The 13,309-nt window shown below is 40.1% G+C and overlaps 1 protein-coding gene across 1 annotated transcript; it reads left to right on the top strand.

The window, feature by feature from the left end:
• The first annotated feature begins 923 nt into the window (after nucleotides 1–923).
• Nucleotides 924–2,225, top strand: LOC138894241 (uncharacterized). The gene is made up of 4 exons (XM_070178924.1): nucleotides 924–1,311; nucleotides 1,433–1,456; nucleotides 1,539–1,554; nucleotides 2,132–2,225. The coding sequence occupies exons 1-4, from the start codon at nucleotides 924–926 to the stop codon at nucleotides 2,223–2,225; spliced, it is 522 nt and encodes a 173-aa protein (XP_070035025.1).
• The last annotated feature ends 11,084 nt before the right edge of the window (nucleotides 2,226–13,309 follow it).

Raw genomic sequence — 13,309 nt, 5'->3', positions numbered from 1 at the left:
AATCAATTCATGAGGTTAGATGTTTCGCAACCTAGTTAGGTTCTTGCTTGCACGGTTTCTCAGTCTTCTTTGTATGAGTGCATCAGAGAGCGTCAGTATGATGACCCTCATTTGCTTGTCCTTAAGGACACGATGCAGCACGGTGCTGCCAAGCATGTTACCATTAGAGATGATGGGGTTTTGCGGATCTAGATTCGAATTTGTGTGCCTAATGTGGATGGGCTTCGTGACTTGATTCTTGAGGAGGCTCACAGTTCGCGGTATTCCATTCATCCAAGTACCACCAAGATGTATCAGGATTTGAGGCAGCATTATTGGTAGCGACGAATGAAGAAATATATAGTTGCATATGTGGCACGGTGTTTGAATTGCCAGCATATAAAGTGTGAGCATCAGAGACTTGGTGGTTTGCTTTAGAGGCTTGAGCTTTCTGAGTGAAAGTGAGAGCGTATTACCATCGATTTTGTTGTTCAGCTCCCATAGACTCAAAAGAAATTTGACGTAGTATGGGTCATTGTGGATAGGTTGACCAAGTCGACACATTTCATTCCAGTAAAAGTTACCTATTCTTCAGAGCATTTGGCTAATATCTATATTCGCGAGATCGTTCGTCTTCCCGGTGTGCCGATGTCCATTATTTCTAATCGGGACACGCAATTCACATTGCACTTATGGAGGGCCATACAACATGATCTAGGCACGCAGGTTGAGTTGAATACATCATTTCACCCCCAGACAGACAGGCAGTCTGAGCGCACCATTCAGATATCAGTTCTTGCTGCTTGTAGAGTTTGCCTACAACAACAATTACCAATCGAGTATTCAGATGGCCCCCTCTGTTGTTGGGTATGGATTTGGTTCAGGATGCCTAGGAAAAGGCCAAGATTATTCAGGATTGACTTCGCACAGCTCAGTCTAGGCAGATGAGTTATGCTGATCATAGTGTTCGTGATATTGCATTCATGGTTGGAGAGAGAGTATTGCTCCGGGTTTTTCCCATGAAAGGTGTGATGAGCTTCGGGAAGAAGGGCAAGTTGAGCCCTATGTATATCGAACCCTTTGAGATTCTTGAGAGGGTTAGTGAGATGGCCTACAAGCTAGCATTGCCACCTAGCTTAGCAACAGTCCATTCGGTGTTCCATGGGTCCATGCTTCGGAAGTATCACGGTGATCCATCCCATGTATTAGATTTCAGCTCAGTCCAACTAGACAATGATATCACTTATGAGGAGGAGCCGGTGGCCATTCTAAGCCAGCATGTTCGAAAGTTGAGATATAAGAGTTACCCTTCAGTTAGAGTGCAGTGGAGAGGTTAGCTGATCGAGGCAGCTATGTGGGAGTCCGAGTCCAATATGCGGAGTAGATACCCACACCTTTTCACCAGTCCAGGTACTTTTCTATATTTGTTCGAGGATGAACGTTTGTTTTACAGGTGGAGAATGTGATGACCCAATAGGTAATTTTTATATTTAGCCTCTATTTTTGTGTTCCAAGACATCGATTAGCCCCATTTAACATTTCTCAATTTGCATGTGCAGTCTGTATCTTATTCTGGTAAGTCTTTATGTGAAAAATTAAAGAAAATGTGAATTTTTGCCTTAAAAATGATTTGAGTTGAATACGATCAACTTTTTATGTAAACGGACCCGGATCGGTATTTTTACGATGTCGGTGGGTCTGTATCGTGATTTAGGATTTGGGCATATGCCCAAAATTAAATTCAAAAGTCCCTAACTTGTTTTGACTAATTTTGCCTAAAACTAGCATTTTGAAAGTTTGAAAATTATAAGGTTGACCGTAAGTTGACTTCTTAGCTAATGGGTTTAGATTTTTATGTTGAAATTTGGAATAGGTCTGTATCGCTATTTGAAACTTGTATGTAAAATTTGGTTCAAACCAGAATTTATTTGACATGGTTCGTACGCTTAAATGAGATTCTAGTATTCTTGAGTTCCACTTGGAAATTTCATTTATTTTGAGGATTGATTCGTAGATTTAGGTGCTATTTTTGTGATTTGATTGCGCAACCAAGTTGGTATGATGTCATTACACTGGTGTGCATATTTGATTTGGAGCCCGAGGGGCTCGGGTGAGTTTCAGACATTTTTTGGATGAGTTTGACTAATGCTAGGATTACTGGCGCAACACCAGTTCTGGCGTCTGCTGCAAATCTCACTTTTGCTGACAATAGTTCGCATTTGCGATCAAGGCCTAGGATTGGGTAACCTCGCATTTGTGAGGAAATTCTTCACAGCTGAAACAGCTCAGGATCGCATTTGCGATCACTTGGTCGTGCGATGCCTGGAAACAATAGAGTATCTTTGTAATTGCAAAGATTTTGGTCGCATTTGCGAAGGTGGGGACTTCGTATTTGCGAATATTTTGTCGCATTTGTGACTTCTGTGGCACTAAGGCAGGGTACACATTTGCGACCCTTGTCTCTCATTTGCGATGTTCGCAATTGCGAATAAGACTTCGCAATTGCGACACCTGCAGCTGGGTAAAAGAGGGGAAAACGGGACATAGCTCCTTTCTCACCATTTCTCAACCCTAAACACTCTAGAGGCAATTTCCTAAGAGGTTTTTCTTCCCAATTCATTCGTAAGTGACTTTAATCCATTTCCTTTAATTACCCATTCCATTTCATGAGATTTCAACATCAAATTTGGGATTTTCAAGGTAGAAATTAGTGATTTGAGTAGAACTGGGGATTTTTGTAAAATTGAGATTTAGACCTTGAATTGAAGTCGAATTTCAAAATAAATCACATAATCGGGCTCGGAGGTGAATGGTAATCGGGTTTTGGTCCGAATTTCGTGTTTTAACGAAGCAAGCCCGGGGTTGACTTTTTCAAAATTGAACTTCTTTAATTTGTGGGTAGTTTCTAAAGCTTATTTTCAATCATTTGGTCAATAATTTGCTAGATTTGGTTGGTTCGGAGACTTTTTCAAAAGGCAAGGCCGTGATTGATTGATTGCTTGAGTCGCAGAGTGAGGTAAGTGTTGGGTCTAACCTATATTTGAGGGAAGTAGGAAACCTTGAACTACATGTTATGTGAATTATGTAGGAAACGACGTATATGCGAGGTGACGAGTATATATGCACCGTTATGGTACTTGCTTCCATGATTTTGTTATTTCATAATATATCTTATTTCATACCTTAATTGCTACATGCTTATTTGACTTCCTTGCCATAATTGTTACTTGTCGGTTAGTTATTCTTGTATTAAATTATCCATCCCTTCCATGATTCCATGCTTATTTTCTACCTGTCTCTACTTGCTTTACTTGCATATCTAAATTGTTATATGTCTTACTTGCCTTATAGTTTTGTGATATTTGTTGCCTTCTATAACGTAGTTTCACTTATATGATTTGTAAATTGGTAGACACCGATGAGTTGGTAAAATTAAGACATCCGAATTGTTAGAGATTCTTTGACTACTATGTGATTCTTTATTGCCTCATACATTTACTCTCTTGATGTAGAAATTCTTATAAATTTTGGTTGTTGAATTGTAGTTGTTTATTGAATTTGTTTGGAGAGCGGGTTGCACGCCGCAACGAAAATTGAAAGGTAATGAATTGAAATGGCGGAATAAGGACGGATTATGATATTGCCAGATGATAATATGGTAGGATCGGGTTGCGCGCCCCAACGGATTGTATATGTTGTATTTGTTTGTGACTGTTGGAATTGCCTCGGTATTTTGAGATGAGTTTATGAAACTTGTTATTCTGGGCTCTCTAGTAATTGGATTTCAAGTTTGTATTTGTGAGTTAACTGCTTTATTTCCAATTCCTGTCCTTTCGGTATTATTATTATTGCGTACAGATTATTGTAAATGACCCGCCTTAGCCTCGTCACTACTTCATCGAGGTTAGGCTCGGCACTTACAGAGTACATGGGGTCAGTTATACTCATACTACACTCTGCACTTCTTATACAGATACCGGAGTTGGTCCTAGCAGCACTGAGTGAGATTGCTCGGATCTAGCTATTAGTGGAGACTTAAGTTATAGCTGCACGACGTCCGCAGTCTTGAAGTTCCCTTCTATATCATCTTAGTTGTTTATTTTGATTCAGTCAGTTATGTTATTATTCAGACTATTATATGTAGTACTCTAGACGCTCGTGTATTCGTAACATCAGTTCTAGGAATTGTATTTGGATTACGTCATTTAATAGTTTATTCACTCTATTTCAGACTATTCAATTTTATTGTTATCATTTGATTTGGATTGCTCAAAATGGTTAATAAATATAGCTAACATTGGCTGACCTAGCAAGTGAGATGTTAGGCGCTATCACGGTCCCGAGGATGAGAATTCCAGGTCGTGACAATGCGGTGGTATAAGGATAGGGGTTGATATGCATGCAGTGAGATAAGCTGGGCTTCATATGCGTGTTGCTAGTAGGGGAACTACTTGAAACCACGCGGTGTGATAAGGTGGGCTAAAATGCTGGTAGCTATTTCAGGAAAAATGATTTTCGAAACTAAATGTAAGGCTCCCGCGGTGATATAAGGAAAGATTGTGATTGTGATTGTGAAATAACACTACGAGACGGTACCTCGGTTGTGATTCTTTTTGTTATCTCTCATTTTCCTCACTTATATTTGTCTGCTTTGTTTCCTTAATGTTCTTAATGGTGTTCCTCCCTCGTTGCATTTATTGCTTTAAATTCAGTTGTAGTCTATCTTGTTATCTTTCTTTATTGTCTCATTTTCCTCATTTACATTCTTAGACTATATTATACCTGTTCAATTTTTTTTCTTATCCTAGTAGGTGTCTTGACCTGACCTCGTCACTACTCTACCGAGGTTAGTCTTGATACTTACTGGGTACTGTAGTGGTGTACTCATAACTACATATCTTTTTGTGCAGATCTAGGTACCTCCTACCAGGCTAGGCACCAGCGAGTAAAGCTTCCTGATCGGAGACTTCAAGGCTATGTCTATGTTTTTATATTGCATACTCTTTATTTATATAGTGATGTACTAGGGATATTTCGGTATACTCGCGTAGAGATTATGACTCAATCTCACCAGATTTTGTGAGTTTTTGTCAGTTGTATTGTGGATTCCTTTTATGATAGCTCGTTGGTTTAAATTTAAAGTTCTATTATTAATTCTATTATTTCATCATGTGTGTTAGGCTTACCTGACCTCTAAGACTAGGTGTCATCACGACATCCTATGGAGGAAGATTGGGGTCGTGACAATTTCATAGGTGAATTTTCGATTTCCTCTGTCTTTTTAGCCATGTCGATATTTGAATTTTCTCTGCAAAATTTCGGGGTTTAGGGTGTGTTTGGTATAACTGTCACGATCCAAAATCCAACTAGTCGTGATGGCACATAACCCAACCCTCTAGGTAAGCCAGTTAACCACTAACCAATTCCAATAACAATTAATAAAATAATTAAGTAAAGAAATATTTGAATCTGATACATTCCCCAAGAACAGGTAGTACAAATCATGAGCTTCTAAGAATAGAGTTTACAAAGCTTGTATGAAGTAAATACATCATCTGTTTGAAAATTACATAAACAGAGTTTTGTGAATCTAAGGCTACCATGAACAAGAGGCAGCTACAACCGGAACACAGGTACATGTTCAGATCCAGCTCCCAACGAACACAACATCAGCAGCCAGCATCTGCACACAAGGTATAGAAGTGCAGTATGAGTACAACCGACCCAATGTACTCAATAAGTAATACACCTAACCTTAGGTTGAAAGTAGTGACGAGCTTGCACCAAGGTCAGAGTCCAACTCCAATAACCAATAAAAGTTCATAACAACATAATGCAGGTAATAAAAGAAGTATGTCAAAGATAAAATGCTCAGCTTAATTATGACTTCTGAAAATAGTTATGCCTTTCAAGTATATCAGTTAAAACCCAAATCGTTCACCGAAGTTGCCAAAAATATGAGTAAGTTAAAAAACAGTGATTTTCCAAAAATTCCTTTCAATAATAAATAAGATGTCTCATTTTCTTTCCAGATAGCGAGTGTAAAACAAATGCATCACTATGCCCATATATCAATATGTGTGAGAAGTCATGAACAACTAATACCGTACAGCATGAGGAAAATACATTTCTATGCTTGTATGTCATGTGTGCATGTCAATGCAATGTATCTCAGAGATGAACTCATGTGCTCACACTCTTAGAGTACTCAATCTCACTTTCTCACACATTCCACTCATCATGCTCAATCACTCGGTACTGTATATGGCCAATCCGGCCCAGGGAAGATCCATCCCGAAATATACACATCAACTGATCACCAGTCACTCAGTACCGAGTAGGGCCAATCTAGCCCGTGGAGAAGATACATCTCCGGGTATATAATGTTTCGGACAAGATCCATGTCCAAGGAAGATCCATCCCTCAATAATATCAACCGTGCTCACTGGGGGTATGTGCAGACTTTTGAGGGACTCCTTTAGCCCAAGCACTATCATAAATCAGTATAACCACAGCGGCGTACAGTCTGATCCCATAACTGTCACTCATAATCAGGCACTCGACCTCACTCAGTCATCAATCTCTCCATTCTCTCTCTCACGGGCTCACAATGTCATGATACTAGCACGAAAACAATTATATGATGCATAAATAAATAACAACAGAAACAGAGATATGATATGCATATGAATGTGTACGACTGAGTATGTAATGTAATGAAAGCAAATAACCCAACAGTATAAATGACCTCAATGGGTCCCAACAAAATAAGCATGTAGCCTAGACATGGTTTCTAACATGAATCACAACTTGATAACTCCAGTATGTAGAGATTTCATGATTTCAGATCTGTTCAGGTAACTACACAGTACCATAGGAATAAAAGAGTCACAGCTCAAATGGTGCATGCCCACACGCCCATCACCTAGCATGTGTGTCACCTCAACACCAAACACATAACACGTATATTCCGGGTTCATATCCTCAGCTCCAAGATTAAAAGAGTTACTTACTTCGAACAAGACAATACCAACACCGAGCAAGCCAAGCGATGCTCCAAAGATGCCATCACGTGCGTAGCGACCTCTGAACGGCTCAAAACTAGCCAAAAGCAACTCAAATACATCAAATAAAGCACAAGTAAACGATTCCAAATGATAAAGATCGAATCCTTAATCAAAACCCAAAATCAGCCAAAAATACCACCCAGGCCCGCACATCGTAACCCAACAAAACTCACAAAATCCAAAAACAAATTCAATTACGAGTCCAAGCATACTAGTTTCACATTAATCCGACTCTAATTAGAGGTTCAAAACTCACAAATTCATATTATGAAACTTTAGGCCAAAACCCCCAATTTCCTCTTTAAAATTCACAATCCAATTACCAAAAACGAAGGTAGATTCATGAAATATAACCAAAACCGAGTACAGAACACTTACCCCAATCCTTGTGATGAAAATTGCTCCAAATATTTCCTCAATCCGAGTCCCACATCTCAAAATATGAAGAAAGAACCAAAACCTCAATTTATAGCTTCTGCCAGCATTTTCGCACCTGCGGCACATTAGCCGCTTCTACGGCGTCGCTTTTGTGACATAACCTCTGCTTTTGCAGAATCAACTGAAGACTCGACCCTCGCACCTACGAACAACATATCCTCTTCTGTGACATCGCAGGTCCGAGCCACCATCCGCACCTACAAAATACCTCGCTCCTGCGCTCCATCACCTCGCTCCTGCGCTCCATCACCTCACACCTGCGCATCCGCATATGCGCCCAAATCTCCGCTTATGCGGTCTTCCTCACCTAGCACTCACCACGCCTCTGTTGCTTCTGCATCCATCGCACCTGTGCAAACTAGCGGAAGGTACAAAAAGTCCAAAAATGCAATGAAATGATCCGAACCTCATCTGAAACTCACCTGACTCCCTCGGGACCCCGTCCGAACATGCCAACAAGTTCCATAACACAATACGGACCTACTCAAGGCCTCAAACACACATAACATCATCAAAACGACAAATCACACCTCAAATCGAAATATATGAACTTTGAACTTTTCAACTTCAATAACTTGTGCCGAAACATAACAAATCAACCCGGAATGAACGAAGCTATTCCAATTCCCAGAAATCACAATTCGAATCTGATATCAAAATTCCACTCCCAGTCAAACTCTCCAAAAATCCAACTTCGGCCATTTGAATCCAAATTCCACTACGGGCTTCCAAATCACAATCCGGACGCAGTCCGAAGTCCAAAATCACCCAACGGACCTACCGGAACCGTCAAAACTCCGTTCCGGGGTTCAAATTCACAAAAAATAAAACTTGGTCAACTCTCCTAATTTAAAGCTTTAACAATGAAATCTATTCTTCCAATTCGATTCTAAGTAATCTGAAAATAAAAATCGACGATTCACATAAGTCATAATACATCATACGGAGCTACTCATGCCCGTAAACTACCGAAAGAAGTGCAAATGCTCAAAACGACCGGTTGGGTCGTTACATTATCCCTCACTTAAACATACGTTCGTCCTCTAACATGCCAATAGTTGTTCCCAAAACCATCAAACCACCATATAACCTTACCATGCACATACCCGGGGGTGATCCCATGTCACCCTATCCCATACATGTCCGAAAACACAACATAACTGAAATTTCTCAATTCAACCTAGCCCACAAGCCTTAGAATCCAATTTCCAACATCTGGAATTTCTTATAAGATCTAAATCTTGCAACCTACACCTTGTATAAGTCTGAACAAGCTATACCAAACCACAATTATAACCCAAGTTACAATCGCAGGATATACTACATAACTCAAATACCCCAAGCAAAATTTCTGATCATAGCAGCTGCTAAAAAAACCCAATTCCAGTAATAAACCTCATATCTAACAAAACCTCACTCTAAAACCTTCGTACACTGCCGATAATGAAAGAACACGCAAAAACGCACCATTCATCAAGTCAACAAGCCATGTAGCTACCTCTCCTTAACAAGAACTATAGCCAATTCCTAAGCCGACTTCCGATATTATCCTTCCAAATATACCGCGATCAAATCCAATAGCACCTATCCTAGATCTGACGGCTTCATCTTATAGAATGCTAACTACTCTACTGACACACAACACCAATATTACCCAGAGCTACAATCGCACAATTCATGCACCAATAAGCAACAATCCAAATATACTCAATCACGAAAATGACTCAATCAGGAGAACCGTCGCGCAACGGGTACCACCACAGCGCAATTCTAAGAACCTATCACACACCGTAGAAACAAAACACACAAATCTAATACAAGGGATCATATCTCAACATAACTCCGCTGCAATGCATGACCCTATCCAAACACTGGCCCATATTATATACCTCGAGCCACCCTAGTAAGAATTAATAACCACGAAGAGGCAAATGACATAATGCCACACAAAACCTGAAAGAACATAACCAATGCGCAATCGATCATGCAATACCCAAATACTCATCTCTCTCGAATTCCTCCATGAGGCCCCCAATAGAACCGCACCATATGTGCATATAACCAATGAATCATAACCCTTCTTAGTATAGAAGAATAACTCATAGATCATTTCCGACCATGAATAAGTTCAACATCAACCGAATGGCACATCCCTCAACAATAGCAGTATGGAGCCAACCAATCCGGCTTGGTGTAGAATACACATCCAAATTGGGCCTACTAATGGACCCCCAAATCAACTCCGGGCACCCACAAATAGATAAATAACCCTCTGAAAGCCCACAATGACTGAATCATAACACATACTATCATCTGGCTAACTTCGTCCATTACTTCACAGTCCACAACCATGAAACAATCTGCTCTTGAGAACTCCTAGTCTCCAAATCCATAGAACACACGAATCACCATATCTGATCCCAACTCCACCGCCAGAATGTCTAACACATCTCTCATACATGATCATCCCATAAAGAATACTTCTAAAATTCTTTCGTGCCACATAGCAAAATTTGAATATCAATAGTCGATCAACCAGGAGAGTGTCGCAGTAGCAGTGAAGTATCCGTAAATCAAAACACATTGCCCCCTCTGAAATGTATACTCTCATCAATCCAAACCGATTAGTAATAACATTTACCTAGTCGCCTAAAACTATCTATGCTGCCTACGAATTTATGCCCTTCCCTTCAAAACTGACATGTGACCTTGCACATGCAAATCTCAATCCCACACAACACACCGCATCTAGCATGCCATCTTGTGAAGAGTACCAGAGTCTCATAATCAATTCTGAGTTACAAGAAGAATACATACCCGATCAGTCAGAAACCTTCCATTTGATCTCTTCCAAGAAAAAATAACTATACACCATATGCTCCTCACACCAGTAGGTAATATACCCCTCGAACCGTGGTAGAAACCATTGAGAACTCTTCGAAGTCCATTTGTACATAACCAAGCTAGCAGCTCTGAATCACTCTAACTCAACCCAGCCATGCAGGTTGCCAAAACCTAAGAGCATTGCCACGAAACACCTGTGGAGACTAGCCACATCATAAGTACCCAAAGAACCGATTATATCCATTAATGTGCTGATCCAACCTACTACCACGCTGTCCTATTTCTCCATGCCCCTTCCAAATTACCTTCAAATTGATACTTCTCCTTGCTGGAACACCACGATCCTTAGCCAAAATTTATTACACAAGAGACCCTAGTATAAAACCACAACGCCCTAAGGTCCATAAGCCGCTGACTTCCCTCTTAAGCACCCCCAAGCACCACAACCGCGACACCCACTCTAAAGAGACCTTGTGTGAACCTAAAATTAATTCATTCACCTTCTTGATGCTGAAATGCATAATCCACAATGGTATAAAAATGCCTTAAGTATCGACACAATCCAATGTAACTCTCAGTTTCTAGCCGTATACAAATCTTGAAAATTCCAAATCGCTACATATAAATATTGAATCCATTAAAACCATTCTCGAGAGTCATCCACTTTACTCAAATCTCAATTAAATCGACCAAACGGACCGAACGACATGTGCCTCATTAGCACACTAGCACCCAAGGGAGTAACCCACACTCCTAAGCAACCGAACAAATTCCTACTCCATGGACACTACATCCTTCACGAATAACCACTCTATTATTTTATGATTCCCATATACCCATAGAGTGTAATACAACTGTATCCAGAAATTCCTTTACCCGAGTCATCCTCGATCTCGACCTCTACAAGTAATAACTGATTCACTAGTATACCCCGAACCGAAACCAATACAACACATAACCGTGTAATCAACTCGTCGATAGCAGACTCCCCACTTGGCTCGAAGCCATGGAATAAAACATCTGATTACTTACAATAACCATACCCCATTACTACCATAATACCACAGTAAGATTCCACTAAATCCTTCATCTGCTCATGCAACAAAAACCATCTAGTACCTCAAATCATATGCAAAACTCGCGTTCATCCTCGTGATGGTTAAGCGAACTTTCACAAGCGATCCAAACTCAAATTGCAATATATATCATTCACTGGTAAAAGAGAACTCTCTACAAAACATCATAGGGATCACACAACCTCAGGACACCTCGCATGAGACAACCCACCTGTTTTGCCTCAAACTGACATCTCCCTATACCCTTCCACAGTCACGACTACTATGCAATCACTTAATCTTCTTGATTCTGAACTTATCAGCAAGACATGAGAATATACTTCACTCCACAACTAAACAACATGAGAGATCCCTCAACACACCCATAACTCGAGACCATACACCAAATCAAGATAGAAATCAAACACCCCATAGTCCTTGCTACATCTCAAGTAAACTCTTCTCGTCACATTAGAACAATCTGAACACATCTCGCAGTCACATCATACTCATCACATAATCATCCAATCATAAATTCCACTAATGGGGACACCAACGGACCTATAAGTCCCATAAGCATGTGCTCACACAATCAAAATCTCCGTGCTCAAGCTACCGTCAAAACCCAGCCTCAAGTCCTCCAGACTTGCCCATCATCAACATGCCAAAATTACATCTCGCACCTCAACCATGGAATTACAAGCCGCCAGCACACAACCAATACCGAGCGCTCACATGCACATACCAATGCGTGGAAAGAATTCAAAGAGTTACGTTTCAAGATGAATCAATGTTGCACGATAAGGAAAGAAAGATGGGAAGTATATCCTAAATATCCTATAGCCTCTAGAAGATAGGTACTAGACACTTGCTCATAACTTGTAGATCCTATGAACCTAGAGCTCTGATACCACTTTGTCACGACCCAAAATCCAACTAGTCGTGATGGCACATAACCCAACCCGCTAGGTAAGCTAGTTAACCACTAACCAATTCCAATAACAATTAATAAAGAAATTCAGTAAAGAAATATCTGAATCTGATACATTTCACAAGAACTGGTAGTACAAATCATGAGCTTCTAAGAATAGAGTTTACAAAGCTGGTATGAGTAAATACATTATCTATTTGAAATTTACATAAAGAGAGTTTTTTGAATCTAAGGCTACCATGAACAAGAGGCAGCTACAACCGGAACATAGGTACATGTTCAGATCCAGCTCCCAACGAACATAGCAACATCAGCAGCCATTATCTGCATCTTGCGTGCGGAAGTGTAGAATGAGTACAACCGACCCCATGTACTCAATAAGTAATAAACCTAACCTAGGTTAAAAGTAGTGACGAGCTTGTACCAAGGTCAGAGTCCAACTCCAATAACCAATAACAGTTCATAACAACATAACGCAAGTAATAAAAGAAGTAACTCAAAGATAATATTCTCAACTTAATCATGATTTAGGAAAATAGTTATGCCTTTCAAGTATATTAGTGAAAACCCAAATCTTTCACCGAAGTTGCCAAAAATATGAGTAAGTTTGAAAACAATAATTTTCCCAAAAATTCTTTCAATAATTAATAAGATGTCTCATTTTCTTTCCAAATAGCCACTGTAAAACAAATGCATCACTATGCCCATATATCAACATGTGTGAGAAGTCGTGAATGACATGATACCGTACAGCATGAGGAAAATACTTCTCTATGCATGTATGTCATGTGTGCGTGTCAATGCAATGTATCTCAGAGATGAACTCATGTACTCACACTCTCAGAGTACTCAATCTCACTTTCTCACACATTCCACTAATCATGCTCAATCACTCGGTACTGTATATGGCCAATCCGGCCCAGGGAAGATCCATCCCGGAATATACACATCAACTGATCATTAGTCACTCAGTACCGAGTAGGGACAATCCAGCC

This window comes from Nicotiana tomentosiformis, chromosome 6 (genome assembly GCF_000390325.3).
Source record: "Nicotiana tomentosiformis chromosome 6, ASM39032v3, whole genome shotgun sequence".
Lineage (NCBI taxonomy): Eukaryota > Viridiplantae > Streptophyta > Magnoliopsida > Solanales > Solanaceae > Nicotiana > Nicotiana tomentosiformis.
This window is presented reverse-complemented; position numbering and strand designations above follow the sequence as displayed.

Coding starts and splice junctions, on each gene's coding strand:
- LOC138894241 (XM_070178924.1), top strand. CDS start 924: ATGAGTTATGCTGATCATAGTGTTCGTGATATTGCATTCATGGTTGGA. Junction 1,312..1,432: donor AGTTAGAGTGCAGTGGAGAG/GTTAGCTGATCG, acceptor TTTGTTTTACAG/GTGGAGAATGTGATGACCCA.